Here is a 15646-nt window from a genome sequence, read left to right on the forward strand (position 1 = left end):
GGATGTTTCAAATGTCTAGTGGAAGCTTATTCCAAGATTGGGCCAGGGAGTAGGTATGCAGGTTTTGACCTACTTTAGTTTTTGGCTTGTAGATAGAGAGAAGGTTTTGTTCAGCACTATGGAGAAATCTCAGTGGTGAGTAAGGGGAGAGGAGTGAGGAAATACTGAGACAGAAGGAGAGAAGATACAGAACAGAATGAATCACTTGAAGCTGAGAGAGGAGTAGGTTGTGAGGATGTTCTAGCCAGTTTAACTTTTTTAGAGCTAGGCAGTGTTGTGAGCAGTGGGGGTGGTCAGCAGCAAATTTAGCCATTTTGTTGTAGGTGGATTCTAGTTTCAATAGGAGGGTAGTTTGAAGGCTGGTGAGGATTTGTGAGCCATAGAGTAGGCTGGGGAGAGGGTAGGAATGGGATAGGGCAAGTTCGGCTTTATTGATTAAGAATTTTGTATTCCTGTAAAGGAGTCCTAGTTTTTGGTGGGTTTTCTTAATGTTGTTGAGAATGTGCAGATCAAATTTTAGTTGGCCATCAATGATGACCCCAAGTAGTTGGGTCTGTGGTTCCACATTGATAGGGATGTTACTGTGGGATGTTATTGAGAAGGAGGACTTAAGATTACTTATATTTTTAGGGGGTGAATAGAATGAGTTTAGTCTTGTTTGGATTTAGTATTGGCTGGTTCTTGCTGAGCCAGTTCTCAATAGACAGGAAGGATGCCTGGGCAGTAGACAGTAGATCAGTGAGTGTATCTGCTATGGTAATAATAACAGTGGAGTAATCAGCGTATTGAACAAGTGATGACTGTGGGCAGGATTTGTGCAGCTGGTTGATGAAGATATTAAATAATAACAGACCAAGGATTGATCCTTGAGGGACACCCATCTTAACTGGTAGTGCAGGAGAGATTGCAGAAAGCCATTTAACAGACTGGAGTCTATTGTTAAGGTAACTAGTAAACCAGGAGACTGTGGAGGTGGACAGGTTGAGTTCTGAGAGTTTGCGTAAGAGGAGGGGGTGGGAGACAGTGTCAAAAGCTTTGGACAGATCGAGAAAACAGACAAGAGACCAGTTTGTTTTGATAACTTGCTTGTGATACAGTGTTAGTTAAGGAAATTAGAACAGTGGAGGTGCTATGTTTAGGGCGAAAGCCATGTTGAGTGGGGGTAAGAAAGTTCTCTTGTGAGAGATACTGAAGGATTTGTTTGTGCACACATTTCTCCAGAAGTTTAGAAAGGGGGGCTAGGACAGCAATGGATCTAAAATTGGAAAGTTCAGAGGAGTTACCTCCTTTATGAATGGTAAGAGGTAGAATTGTTTCCAGATTTCTGGTATGCTGGCTTCGGAAATGGAGAGGTTAATGAGCAAAGAGATGGGGAGGGCTACAGAGAAGCCTGCTTTCTGGAGGAAGGTTGCCCATGGAGGGGGAGCATGGTTTAAGTTTCAGAAGTAGGGATTTAATGTAGTTAGTGGAGATGGTTTTGAGAGAAAAGGTGAGAGAGGGGTTAGTGGGAGACGGAGGGATGTTAGGGAGGGTATTGTTTGTGTTAGGGTTTGTTTGGGTAGTTAATTTGCTGACAGTTTCAATGAAAAAGTAGTTGAAGTTGGTGGCAGTTTCTAGTGGTGAGTTACAGGAACATGGTTGGGGGGGAAGATAAGTTGCCTGGATGGAGAATTTGACTGATAGTGTGCCAGAAAGTTTTCAGATTGTCTACCTTTGTGTTAGGAGGGTTATTATAAAAGTTCCTCTTGTCATTGTAGACAAATTTCTTGGTGAGGTTGCGAAGTTGTTTGTATTGGTTGGGGTGAGAAGGAAGTTAGGTTTTGGACCAGAGCTTCCAAGCCTTGTACCTTTTTAGCATTACGGAATGAGTGGAGCAGGTTAGCCAGGAAGATGTTATTAATTTAACCCTAACAGTGTGTAAAGGAGCCAGGGTATGTTTAGGAATATTGAGTTAAATTTGGTTACTGCTCTATCAAGAGGTAGCTGCCTAAGGAAAGACCAGTTGATAGCCAAGATATGTTTGCTTAGTGTATTGGAATCAAAGTTTGTTAATTTGCGACAAGCTATAAACTTATGTGGTCTGCTGTAATGTGGGGTAAATCTGAGAACTTTGATAGGTCTGTGGTCACTAAGAGCATCTGGCAATGTTTCAGGAAAATGATTTTTGTGGGGATGGGAGACTAGTATCCACTCAAGGAGAGAGTTGTTGTTTCAGGAAAATGATTTTTGTGGGGATGGGAGACTAGTATCCACTCAAGGAGAGAGTTGTGATTAGTTGATTTTGTAGTACAAGTGGGAGTAGCTATTAGTTGGGCAAAACCATGTAGATTAATGCTGGAGGAAGGAGAATCTGATAAGAGAGGTAGCCAGTTTATGTTGACATCACCCATGAGTATGGTTTCATTTGGTAGGTGTTGGGTGAGGCACGAGAGAATATTTTCTAGTGTAGCAATATTGTCACCAGGGTGAATGTAAATTGCTGCTATGTTACTTCAGGTGTGGCCATTTAATTTACAATTTACGACTAGTAGCTCAGCTGTAGAATCGGGGGGGGGGGTAGTTAGAGGAGTAACAGCGAGGTGGATGGAATATATGACAGCAACTCACCCTCCTTTTCTCTTTGTTCTGTCTAGTCAGGATGTTATAACCTGGGGGAGGAAAATCTCTGAAACATGGTTAAACCCCCATATTCCGAACACAGAGGGTAAGGATGTCAGGAGAGTGATGGGATAGCCAGGCGTGGAATTCACTTGTTTTGTTAACTATGCTTTTGATGTTCATGGAGTACAGAGATAGGAGTTTCTTGTGGATGACAGGAGCAGGAGAGGTGGAGAGAATGGAAGGGCTGGAAGAGGAGGGAGAAAGAAGTCCAGGGTCTGGATGGATGTCCCCCTGAAAGGAGGAGGGTAGTAAGAGAGGGAAGAAATGTGAGAGGTGGGGGGAGAGGGAGATAGAGTTTTGTTTTCCCTCTGGGAGAGGTAGAGTAGCTGGGGAAGATTTTGATTTTAGGAAGGTAAGGTGTAGTAAATTAGGTGGGAGAGGAAGTTATAAATGTAGGAGGGAGTTGGGGAATAACAAGCAGGAGGGTGGAGGTTGGTGACGGATGGTAAGGTTGCAGTTCAGTGTTGTAGGATGTGAGGTTATATAAAAGAGATAGGGTGGAGGTAGATACAAATGATAGAAGCAGGATGTTGGTTAGCATGTTAGGAAATTAGCTTACTTGGGGTAGAGGTTTGAATAGTTATAGGAATGGGTATGTTGTGTGGTAGGAAAGAGGTGAGATGAAAAAAGGAGGGTGTTTAGATGCCACTAGTACAGTGATTATGAACTGGTATACTGCAAGTTTGTGGAGGCAGGGAGGAGAGTGAATGTGTGATGACAGAAGGAAGAGGTGGTTAGGGGAAGGCTGATGGGTGTGTCGTAAAGGGGGATGGATAAAGAAAATTATGTCAGGGGTGGGTGGGAATGGGGGTAGGGAAGTAGAGCAGAGTGAGCCAGAGCAAAGCGAGGCTGAACGGAGCATGACTAAACCCCCGAGGTGGACCTTATCAGCGTATAGAGTCAATCAGTGGATGTGAGAGTAAAAAAAGATCAGTTGTAATATGTTCCATGTAAAAAAAGACAAAGTAGTTGTTAAGAAGGGATACAGAAGAGCAGGGAGGCTAACAGGAAAGTACTGGCATAGTGGAGACAGAGGCATGCTATTTTAAGCACCAAATAACCATGGGTTAAATAATGCCAAGTCTTCTCCAGCTAATGGAAATGAAGGGAAGATGGGAGGGTTCATGCATAGTGATAAGACCCTTAAAAGAAACATAAAAGCAATATTGTTTTTCTTCAAATTCAATGAAACCCTCAAAAAAACAACAGTTATAGACAACAAAAATCCCACACGGACCACTACTCCTGGGCTATCTTAATAGCATGCTGTATTAACTAATTCCCTTTCAACTACTCCAGCAAGCACTGGCACAGACGAGGGACACCCCTCTCAAGAAACCATACATCATCAGAAGAAACCAGGCCTCATCAATGGACCATAATATAAACACTTAAGGGCAAATAGGACAATGTGGTAACAGTCATTATTTTAACAATTCTTAACATAAAAGTTTTAACAGTCCAAGTGACTAATTTCTGATTATAAGGTTATCTCACCAGGGAAACTGCAGACACTCCCATTTCAATTCACAAGAATTAACCAAGACAAAAATTGGACAATAATTTGGAAAGAACAAAATAAAATTACAAGGGCTGAGGGAGTTTTCACTATTAAGATGTAAATGGATTCTGTTACCTACTGCTATGCTGTTTCCCCACACACTCATGTACTATGATGCCTCACCCATTCAAATCTTCACAGTACATTTATCACAATTTGATGTACTCTTTCTGTTGACAACACTGCTCCCAACTAGGCCTGTTTTTAGTGGAGACCCCTTCATAGCATTTATGCAGATGAAAGGCAAATTTGATCAGGACACACAGGAAATTTGCCTGCTGTTTTTTTTTCCTAATAAACTGCTTATTTATCTGCATCAGATTCACTGAGAAAATAACGCAAGACAGGCTGATACAAAGAAATGCTTAGAATTAACAGACAGCACACAATCTAAACTAGGTACAAGAAAAAAAAAAAAAAAGTTTGCAAGAAAATATGTTAAACAAAAGGATTAGAAAGTAGTGTCCGTGTGTCTACATGTTGTTAAATTATTCTAGTAACAAAGTTGCTCCAATAAGTCAAAAAGCAATGCCTTAACATGATTACACAACTGTGAAGCACAGAGTCATTTCAAATACGTGATGTGCTTAGACAAGTGAATTAAATTAATATTTAGGGTTGTGTGGCTTGTAAGAAGAAGGGCATAATAAAAAAAAAACTTGCCGTGTAAATGCAAAGACAGCACAGGCAGAAAATCAGTCTCAATCACATAGGCATCCTGAAACTGTACAAACCCACACAAATAATGTATTACTATAGAAATGCAATTACTGGGAGACGTTATAGTGACTTCTTGAGAAACAGGATATTTCCTTCAACTTTGAAAGAGGTGTTGATAATTCCAGCCCTCCAGAAACTATCTTTAGATCTGAACTATCTAAAATACCACCCAATCTCTAGCCTCCCACTTCATGGGGAAAGTTATTAAGAATGCTGCTTACCAGCACCTGGAAACTTATATCAAGATTTGTGGACTAATGCATCCCTTCCAGTCATGATTATGTACAAGCCACAGTACTGAAGGCAGATTTCGCAAGAGCTGTTAATCACCTAGTGCTAAAGGGACCAGTGGCACTATGTAGTGGTGATCCTCCTGGATCTCTCTGCAGCATCTGACACAGTGGACTGTGGCATCCAAATAAAATGACTGCTTTACTACTGTGCTATTTCTGCTATGATTCCTGACTGGTTTGTTTCATATCTGTCTAACCATACACAAGGAGTCTGTACAAGACTAAATTTCTTATCACATTAAAATCTTGATTGCAGAACATGTGGTTCTGTTCTGGGCCATTGGTTGTTCACGGTGTACATGCTTCCTCTGGGAGATTTATTAAGAAAAAGGAAGTTATCATTCCATAATTACAAAGATGATATCCAGATTTATGTCTCCCTCCTACAAGATGAGATGGTCTGTATTTATTCCTTGGTTGTGGACCTTGAACCCATACACTTGCAGCTCACTGAAAATTGACTAAAACTGAACACCTTAAAGACAGAAGCCTTGGGGGTTTACGCCACTCTAAGTAATTCCTCTGCCATACCCTTACCAAATGTTATTATGCATAGAGGTGACCATCTTGAATTTAACAAGGTGAAGAATCTTAGTATAATTCTCAATCCTTGGCAAACATGCTTGGACCAGGTAACAGCTGTTGTGAGGCTATCCTGTTTCTATAGTATAGGATTAAGCAACTAATTTCTCAGGCAGATCTCTTTACTGTTGTTTGTGCACTGGTCTCATCAGGACTGGCCTACAGCAATGCCTTCTAGTGCTTAACACTGAACTTGCTCAATTATAGATACTTCAGAATTTGGCAGAGAGGCTACTTAACAGTACATCTTGTTAACAGCACATTACTCCTGTTCTATGTAGCCTTCATTAATCTTCAACATAGTAGTATTAGTGTTCTTTTTCCATTCACGACCTGGGTCCCTGCTACCTTAAGGAGCTTGCTGTGCCACATTGCCCTGGGCAGGTATTTCATTCAGCATCAGATGGGCTGCTGTAAGTTCCATGGGTTAATCTTAAATCCTTAGATTTTTAGACCTTTTACTATCAGTCCCTTTACCTGTGAAACTCACTACCATGATGGCTTCAAGAAAGCTGTACCCTGGCCAGTTTTAGATTTAAAAGCACTTTTTTTTTTAAAACAGGCATCCATACTGCCTGGCAGCACTGCAAATTCAGTCTGTAAGAATGTGCCAGTAGCTCAGACAGAGTGACCGCTACAAAGGTGTCATATCAGCGGCTTCTGTGGTAACAGAGTCTGAATTTGAGGGCTGCAAAAGCAAGTATTGGTGTTGTTTGGCCTAGGACAACCATCAGACTCTGAAAGGCAGACATTGACTTCCCTTCTTTTCTCCCTGTGGTGCTTCTGCAAATGTTTGTACTTTGAAGACTGGCTACTGGAGGACTTGGCCAAACCACAGCAAGCTGAGACCAATCACATAGATTTTGTCTGTGCTAAATAGCCCTAAGAGATTTTCAGTACAATGCCAAATTGTTCTCGAGTGCAGCAGGCCACAATGCGGACAGCTGTACACTTTATGCTTCAGGCCTTGACAAAACAAAACAGTAAGGAAAGATATCCTTGCGTAGGATTTGCTTCCTCACATTCAAGGCATCTACAGACCTTTTCAATTCAGCTACCAGACATTGTACACACTAGATCTGAAGACAGTGTTGGTGAAGGCCCCTCTTATACCACTGATGTCCTAACATCTATACGGGTGTGAGTCAGCCAAGGCCACAAGATAGAAGGTAGAGTTTTGCAAGTCAGGCCATTCATCAGTCTCCTGCTGGTAGGAATCTCGATCATTATTACTGCAGCAGCGAATACAATTAATATCTTTGCTGTGCTATCAATATCTGTCTTCTCAAGAGGCAAAGATTTGTGGGATGACTGTGGAAACACAAGAACTGTGTTTATCTTCTGATATATGCCATTCTTCTAAAATAAGAAATTGAAAAACTATTTTGATGTTATGGATATCTCACAAGTAGGCCCTGTAGTGTTCGACTGGTGAGATAAGGGCAGTAATGTCACTGGAGTGCTCACTTGCCACTTACTTGACTTCACAACAAAGCATACTAGGCAAAGTGACCCACCTGCAATATACTGCTATTGTGACTGGGTCAGTCTGGGTGGCCTCAAGGAATGGCTGAATTGGGAAGGCAAAGAGGCACAGGAAATTATATTTGTACATTGAAAAAAAGGTACTTAAAGACATTCCTTTAAAATACTCAAACTTGTCACTTTTCATGTAGCCCAAGCTGACAGGTAAAAGTTCAGTTCTATGAGACAAAAAACACAGCAGAATTACTTATGTACAGTGTAAGTCTAAAAATATCCCCTCTATAACTAATCAAGGCAGACCAAAAAAAAAGTCAAAATGTCCTCTGTTAGGTTCCACATCTGAGACAAAGACGGGTCTAAAAGTGAATTGTGAAATAAAAATAAAGGACAGTAACAAAGCTTTTTGTGAACAGTATTTGGTCACAGCCCTACCTGTAGTAACGAAGGTGGCCAGCTGCTGTGTCGTAAGTGTTTTACTATGGAGATGTGCCGACCTAGGCTGCGATGAACACTGCAACATTCATCACAGATCAGAACACCCCGGTTTATCGAAGCCCAGCCAGGATCTACAGGATAAATAAAACAAAATAAAAAAGTAAACTATAGCTTCAAAAAGAACACAAGCACAAATTCTACAACTGCCATTTCAAACATTATTCATGAGCTTTTTTAAATCTTTTAGTACAGCATTCCATACAAATTTTCAAAATTTTCAGACAGCTGTATGGATTGAATGTCATGATTTATAGTGTGCATATATTGTGGCATTGTGCACACAGCTGTAAAACAATTATTGTCCTAAACAACACTGATGAATTACTTATGTACCTCCCAAAGACCAGTATGTCTGATCTTGTTCCCACAACGTTTGTCTCGTAAACTTCACAAAACAGAAGTGTTACATGGCTTACAGAGCATTGTTGTGTACCAATGATTACACAGTTCAAGACACAGGTGTCAGCAGTTATATGCAGTTGTCTACATTTTTTTTTCAGAAAATGGGGCACCGGAACCCTAAGTGTGTGAGGGTGAGTGCGAGCGACCAAGAGTGCACGTCAGGATGAGTGCACACAAACAAGAGTGCACATGTGAGGGTGAGTATATGTGCATGTGTATGTGACAGGGTGCGTGTGTGCGTGTGCGTGCGTGCGTGTGTGTGTGTGTGTGTGTGTGTACTCCTCCCTCATGCTCCCTTGTGCCTCTGTCCCTGCAGAACATATACCTCTTAGCTATATCAGATTTTACAGAATACCCAGTTTTCGCTTGCTCATATTTTTGTCATGTCACTCATAAAATGTTTGATCTTCTGGTAAATCACAAAGGATTACAGACAAGTCAATAATACCAGGCAGAGTTTCACACTTCTTACTGTTCAGAAAGTGCATGTTGAATGATGCAAAATCTGTTGTTCTGTTAACTTTGAGCGAATAAGTGTAATATCACAAACTGACCCAGATTCTCTCCACCCCACTCCCCATTATTTTTGGCTATGTCCAGAATTCTTGAGCAAAGTTGAGACATGTAAGGAACCACACCTCTCTCTCAACAGTCCCTGATTTTGGAGAATGTCTCAGACTTTGACTGGTATTTTCTGTCCTGTCCCTGGTTTTCTGGTAAATCACTGAGAAATTAAAACAACTCATTAATGCTAGACATTAGAGTTTCGTACTTCTTATTGTTCAGAAAAAGTATCTCGATACAAAGCCTGTTTTATTAACTTTTTAAGTGAATTAAAGTAATATTTAAAATTTGCCCCTTAATTTGATCCTCCAATATTTTTGGCTATGGCCATGACTCATGAACAAAAATGTTAAGAGGTATGCAAGGACACCCCCTGCTGTTTGCAGTATAAATACATTTAAAAAGCATGTAGATTATCCTACAGGCAGTGTTCTACTGTTCCCACTGATCACAGTTTTACCTGTCTTTCTGCCCCCAATTAAATCAATCAAACACTTATTTGTAAAGGATAAGCCATACTTACAAGATCCACGTCTACAATTCTCTACAACCTCTCGTCAAATGACTTTGTAAGGCAACCAATCATAGGCATTTGCACTGCACAGCTCATGGTTGTCTCTACTCCTAATAGGTTCACAGGCAGCAAGTAGGCAATTAAAAGCCTAGCAAAAATAAATAAAGTAATTAAAAAAAAAAAAAAAAAAAAAAATCTTTCAAACGTTCCTTCCAGCTCAAGAAGGCCAAGACAAGACGGACCAGGGGAGAATTAAACTGCCCATCCAATTATCTAGGTTTAGACTGAAGGTTGTAAGGATGCTACTTCTGTTTGAAATGTTTGCTCCAGAGGTGAGGGATACATTGGGATATGAATCTATCGTGCCAACTTGTCTATCTGTTGATAAAAGTTTAGTTCCTTTAACTTGGTATTTGGGATACCAGTTTTGTGAAGGAAGAGAAGGTCAAAGAGGGTTGGATTTTTCATGGCTCAAAAGGCTAGACACATTTCTATGATTTGTTTAAGCTAGTTTTATAACAGAGATGTTTAAAAACAGAGGTTACAGTGGCATCAATTTGACATTTACTGCAGAAGAAATTAAAAGAAAAAAGTACAGTTGTGTACACTTACCGTAAATGTAGATGCTCAAGTGTATTCACTGTTGCAGTCATCACATTTGGGTTATCTGCCGGCAGGTAGCCCTCAGTCGGTCTGAATACCAGAGTCTTGGGATTTCTGCATCGGATGCTGTTGCTTCTTCCATGACGTCAGGTCGTCATGGGTATAAAACATGCAGCAGACGCCATTACATCAGTTTTTCTTGCCCCAGATGTCAGGAGCCCGCACAATAGGAAGCAATTACATGGTGTGGAACACCCCCAGTAGAAAGTAAATACCACTGTTATAAGATATGGCCAAGCAAAAAAGAATAGGTAGAAGTATAGAAAAGTCAGGGGGCTGGAGGGAGGGTAACCAGGACTGCAACACTGAATACACTCGAACATCTACATTTATGGTAAGTGTATACAACTGTACTATGTTCTTCGTGTTTCACTGTTGCAGCCATCACATTTGTGTTGATTCCCAACGCTGAGGATGGGTGGAGGCAGTCAAGAAGCATTAGAACTGGCAAGCAGGCCCTGTACGACTGCTGTGGCAAATCCAACTCTGGATATAGAAAAGATAGGTAAGTTGTAATGCTTGGTGAAGGTGTGGACAGAGCTCCAGGTTTGCAGCTTCCAGAATGTCCCTGGTAGGGACTCCCCTGAAAAATGCTGTAGAGGTTCATGTAGCCCTAGTGAAATGGGTTCTGATCCCCTGAGGGGTAGATTTCCCATGGTGTTTGTAGCAGAAATGGATGCAGTGTGCTATCCCTTTAGAAATTGTTTGCTTTGAAATGGCCTTGTCCTCTGTCCCTGTAGCAAAGCTGACTAGCAGCTGGTCAGATTTTCTGAAAGGTTTAGTCCTGTCCAGATAGAACCTAAGCTGCCTGTGCACGTCCAGGGAGTGCAGGATCCTTTCCCCTTTATTCTGAGGATTAGGGAAAAAGGTTGGCAAATGAATGGATTGGTTTAAAGCCACACTAGACACCACCTTGGGCATAAATGATGGGTTAGTCCTGAGGGAAACCCTGTCCGCATGGAAGATAATGAAGGGTTCCACGGCTATAAGGGCCTACAATTCAGACACTCTTCTTGCTGAAGTGATGGCTAGAAGTATAGCTGTTTTCCAGGAGAAGAATTTTAACTCTGCTGAGGCAGCAGGTTCAAAGGGTGGAAGCGTGAGTTTTTCCAATACAAAGTTAGGGTCCCAGGCTGGAGTGGGAGCTCTCCTGGGGGGGGTCTTAAATGTTTGGCTCCTCTCAGGAACTGTTTGACCAGAGGATGAGAGAAGAGGGGTGGCTCAGTATTATAATGAGCCGAGATGGCAGAGGCATGAATCTTAATTGAAGAGAAGGATAGGCCTTTGTGGAGCATTTCTGTTAAGTAATCTAGTATATGAGGTAAGCTGGGCACAGCTGTGCCCATTCCTTGAGATTGGCTCCAAGAACAGTATCTTTTCCACTTTTCTGAATAGGATTTTCTAGTACTAGACCTCCTTGCCTCAAGGATGACATCCAGCACCTGTTTACTGAGGGTTGCTGGTGATGAGTTCAGGGGATGAGCCAGGCTGCTAGGTTCAGCGTTTGTAGCGGAGGATGCAAAATCTGGCCCTCCTGCTGGGACAGCAGGGAAGAGGTCTGAGGTAGGTGCCATGGTGGCAGTACTGTCAGACTGTGCAAAAGTGTGTACCAGTGCTGGCGTGGCCAGTCTGGTGCAATTAGGATTGTGCTTGGCTTGTCCTGTTTGCGCCTCCTCTCGAAGGATCTACTAAAGATCAGAGGGGGAAAGGCATAGATTGAGAGGTTTTCCCATGTAAAGGACAGGGCATCCACTTTCCATGCTTGGCTGTGGGAAGTTCTGGTGCAATATTTGCTCAATTGATAGTTCAGAGGGGAAGCAAAGAGGTCCAACCTCTGGTGCCCCCAACCTGTGGATCAGAAGCTTGAATGATATGGGTTCCAGTTTCCACTCGTGTGGGTCCATTAGAATTCTGCTTAAGTGGTCTGCCAGTGAATTTAGTTTGCCTGGCAGGAATTGAGCTTGCAGGTGCACTTGATTGTTCAAGGCTGTGTTCCACAGAGCCATGGCTAACCTGCAGAGTGGGTAGGAATGGGTTCCCCCTGCTTGTTTATGTACCACATAACTGTGGTGTTGTCTGTCTTTATCAATAGCTGCCCTGGAAGAATAAGGCATTTGAAGGCTCTCAGAACATTCTGTACAGCTAACATTTCTTTTTTATTGATATGCAGGTGCATTTGCTTTGGGCTCCTTTAGCCTTGAATGCATTGTCCTGCCATATGAGCCCCCCATGCATAGTCTGATGGGTCTGTTGTTAGGGTTTAGGCGGCAGGGGGTTCAGTGAAAGGGAGTCCTTTGTTGCGGTAGCAGGCCTCTGCCCACCTAAGGAACTCTGCCCTTAGGCAAGGAATGATAGGATAGACACCAGTGACTTTCTAAGTACCAGTGAAGTTTCCTCATATGCAGTCTTGCATATGAAATTAGTAGAATGTGAGAGGCCATGAACCCTAGGGCTTGCAGTATTTTTCTTGCAGATAGCTGGGTTTTGGTGACTAGTAGATTGAAGTAGCTTGTCAAATAAATTTGTTTTTCTGGAGTGAGGAATGCCATCTGGGAAGTTGTGTTCAAGCTTGCCCCCAGGAATACACTCTGTTGGCTGGGTACCAGATGTGATTTCTTTTCGTTGATTGTGTAACCCCAGTGAAGTCAGAAGTCTCTTTAAAAATGTCAGGTGCTGGAATATCAATTCCTGACTGTCTGCCTTTATCAGGCAATCGTCCAAGTATGGGAAATTTGAATTTTTCTCTGCCTGCATTATGCAATTGCTGGAGCTAGGCATTTTGCGAACTCCCTGGGCGCAGTAGATAAGCCAAAGGGAAGTGCAGAGAACTGAGCCTGCCCTGAAACACAGATATTTCCTGCAAGATTCCCTTATGGGGATGTGCAGATAAGCTTCTTTTAAGTCTAGGGTGGCTAGCAGGAGTCCTTGGCTAGCATAGGAAGCAGCTGTTGGAGTCCTTGGCTAGCACAGGAAGCAGCTGTTGGAGAGTAAGCATTTTGAACCTTGGAACCACCAGGAAGGTGTTGAGAATAGACAGATCCAGGATAGGGCGCCAAGAGTTTTCCTTTCTGGGTACCAGAAACAGTCTGGAGTAAAAACCTTGTCCCCTTCGCTCTGCTGGGACAGGTTGAATAGCATTGATACTGAGAAGAGAAAGTACTTGCTTTTGGGCCTCTGCCCACTTATTTGGGGGAAGGTCTGGCCATCCGCTTGGGGTTGGCAGTGAGTGGAAGTAGAATTTGTATCCCTGGGATGCAATGTTCAAGACCCATCTGTCCTGGGTGATGTACTCCCAGTTTTTTTGCATGCAGGGCAAGTTTTCCACGTAAGGGTGCAAGTACTTGGGCAAGGATTGGAAGAGTTAAGGATAAGTCATTGTGACATTTTACCATAGGAAGGTGGCTTACTACTCCCTGTTTTAGAGGTGGGAGCACTCCATTGCTTAGATCTGTGCATACCCTGAAACTGTAATCTTGGTAGTCTGCTGCCCCTGGGCTTGGACTGAGAAGGTCTGAGAGGGACTGGAAAGGACCAGTTTTTTTAGAAGGCCAATGCGTACTGAATCTAGGTGGCTGTACATGTATGAAATCTTTAACAGTTTGCATGGACAGCTTTTTCCTCCATCTTTTTGAGGACTACTTCTGCTTTATTGCCAAACAGGCGTTCTTGGTTTAATGGTGCATCTAGTAATTTTGCTTTGACATGGTCTGGCAAGATTTGTTCCTTAAGCCAAGCATGCCTTCTAAGAACAGACTCAGTGACAGCAGCCCTGCAAGATGCTTCTAAGCCATCAAAACCACATTGCAAAGTAGGTTTTCCAACTTGGTTAGCAGAATGCATTTACTCTTGTAAATCTTTATGTTCTGCACTATCAGGAATCAACATCATTTTCTGTTTAATTAGCTCCATAATATGATGCTGATACTTTAACATATGAAACTGGCAATTCAAAGCCCTGAAGGCAAGAGTAGCAGAGGTGTATACCTTCTTACCTCCATTTGTCTAAAGCCTTAGAGTCCCTGTCCGAAGGGGAAGGGTTTTTGGCTGTTGTAGCCTTAATGCCTTTTGGACCATGGGAAATGGTCTCTGGATCTGCAGTAGGGTTCTTAAAGAGAAATTTGTGAGTCAGGTACTCTGTAATACCAGTCAGGTTTCCTGGGAGCTGGAGGCAAAGTATCAGGAGTAAGGCTGGATTCCAAGATGACATCATCTACAATTTCCAGAACAAGAGGGATAGCTAGAGGCCTGTGCTGAGGCAAGTTTAAACATTCCCCGAGTCTCTTTTTGGACTGTGGGTAGTCCTGGCACTGCCAGCAGAAATGCTCTCTAAGGGTATGCAGGATTTCACCAAAAGAAAAATCTTCTGGTGGGGAAGCAGAGGGAATGGAATCCTCTACATCAGAATCCTCATAGGTAGATAAGGGTTCAGAATCCTCATAGGTAGATAAGGGTATGTCCTGGTAATCAGAAGGATCAGAGTCAACAGACTCATGATCTGAAGAATCAGAAGGAAAATCAGTTCTTGGTCTTTTTGAGGGGGAAGGCTGGCTTCCCTTAATTAAAGTTATAAGATCTTCAGCCATTCTAAGCATTTATTTCTGAGGCATGTGGGCCTTCAAATGCGCTTTGGTCGTCGGTTTCCTAATTGTAGTGCGAACTCTGGGCCCGAGAAATTCGGCATTTTTGGTTTGAAATTAAGTCGTCGGTTTAATATGAAAATCGGAAGGCCTGAATACACCCTCAGAAGACGGTGCCTGCACAGGGGCTCTGGACACATCCAAGGTAGAGACATCTGCAAGTTCCATAGTCGAAGAAGCATCTCGGAGCATACCGGACTCCGAATGGATCTCAATAGAGGCCTGCGAATCTGTAGAAGCAGGTATCAGAGGCTGAAAATGCGCCAGAGTACCGGAGGACTGGCAACTAGCTTAACGGAAGCTTTGTCGGTAGTTTTGGACCTATGCGGTCTGTCTCTGTATTTATCCTTACGTTTTTTCGGTAGTCGGATGGCTTATCGAAGCCATTTCGGAATACAGAGAAAGAGAGCGAAATAATTTAACGACAAAAATAGCCCACCGATGAATAGTTCGGGCTTTGAACAAGCCACAAAGCCGACAGCGAGGGACGTCGTGGTCTGGGCTTAAACAGGTGACGCAGTAAGAATGAAAATCTCTGTGAGGTATTTGCTTTCCACAGGCAAGACGATTACTAACTTTTTCTGACATCGGTTAGAGCAAGAAAAAATTATCCCCAACGGGGTACTTATCTTTTAGAAGACTTCAGGTCTGAAACTCGAAAAATGAAAATTTCAGGAGGCGGCCGACCGGCATTTGCGAACTGCTTCTGCTTCAGACACTGCAAGGCAAGAAAAGGTGATGTAATGGCATCGGCTGCATGTTTTATACCCATAATGACCTGACGTCATGGAAGAAGTGACAGCATCCGAAGCTGAAATCCCAAGATTCTGGTATTCAGGCCGACTGAGGGTTACCTGCAGGCAGATAACTGCAACAGTGAAACACGAAGAACATCAGCTATATTATCGCCACTTGTTGTAAAAGGAGAGCTAGTTTCAATTGTAGTCAATAGAAATTCTCATTCTAAATGTCCAGTTTTTGCTTTAAACATGACACTAGATAGTTTTAACACTCACAACTGGAAAATGTTTTTGAGAAATTCAGAACCGAAAAATAACAGGCAAGAATC

At 42.5% G+C, this 15646-nt stretch overlaps 1 protein-coding gene across 4 annotated transcripts in view; it reads right to left on the minus strand.

Moving 5' to 3' along the window:
• The window catches only part of GIT1 (GIT ArfGAP 1), a 1727505-nt gene that overhangs the window by 1372016 nt on the left and 339843 nt on the right, over positions 1-15646 (minus strand). For all 4 annotated transcript variants that reach the window (XM_044054459.1, XM_044054456.1, XM_044054457.1 and 1 more), the window contains exon 2: positions 7735-7868. In XM_044054459.1, the coding sequence (XP_043910394.1) occupies positions 7735-7868 (134 nt within the window). The remainder of the gene's footprint in view (positions 1-7734; positions 7869-15646) is intronic.

The sequence above is a fragment of the Protopterus annectens genome, chromosome 13.part0, assembly GCF_019279795.1.
Source record: "Protopterus annectens isolate FY-2018-M chromosome 13.part0, PAN1.0, whole genome shotgun sequence".
NCBI classification, from domain to species: Eukaryota; Metazoa; Chordata; order Ceratodontiformes; family Protopteridae; genus Protopterus; species Protopterus annectens.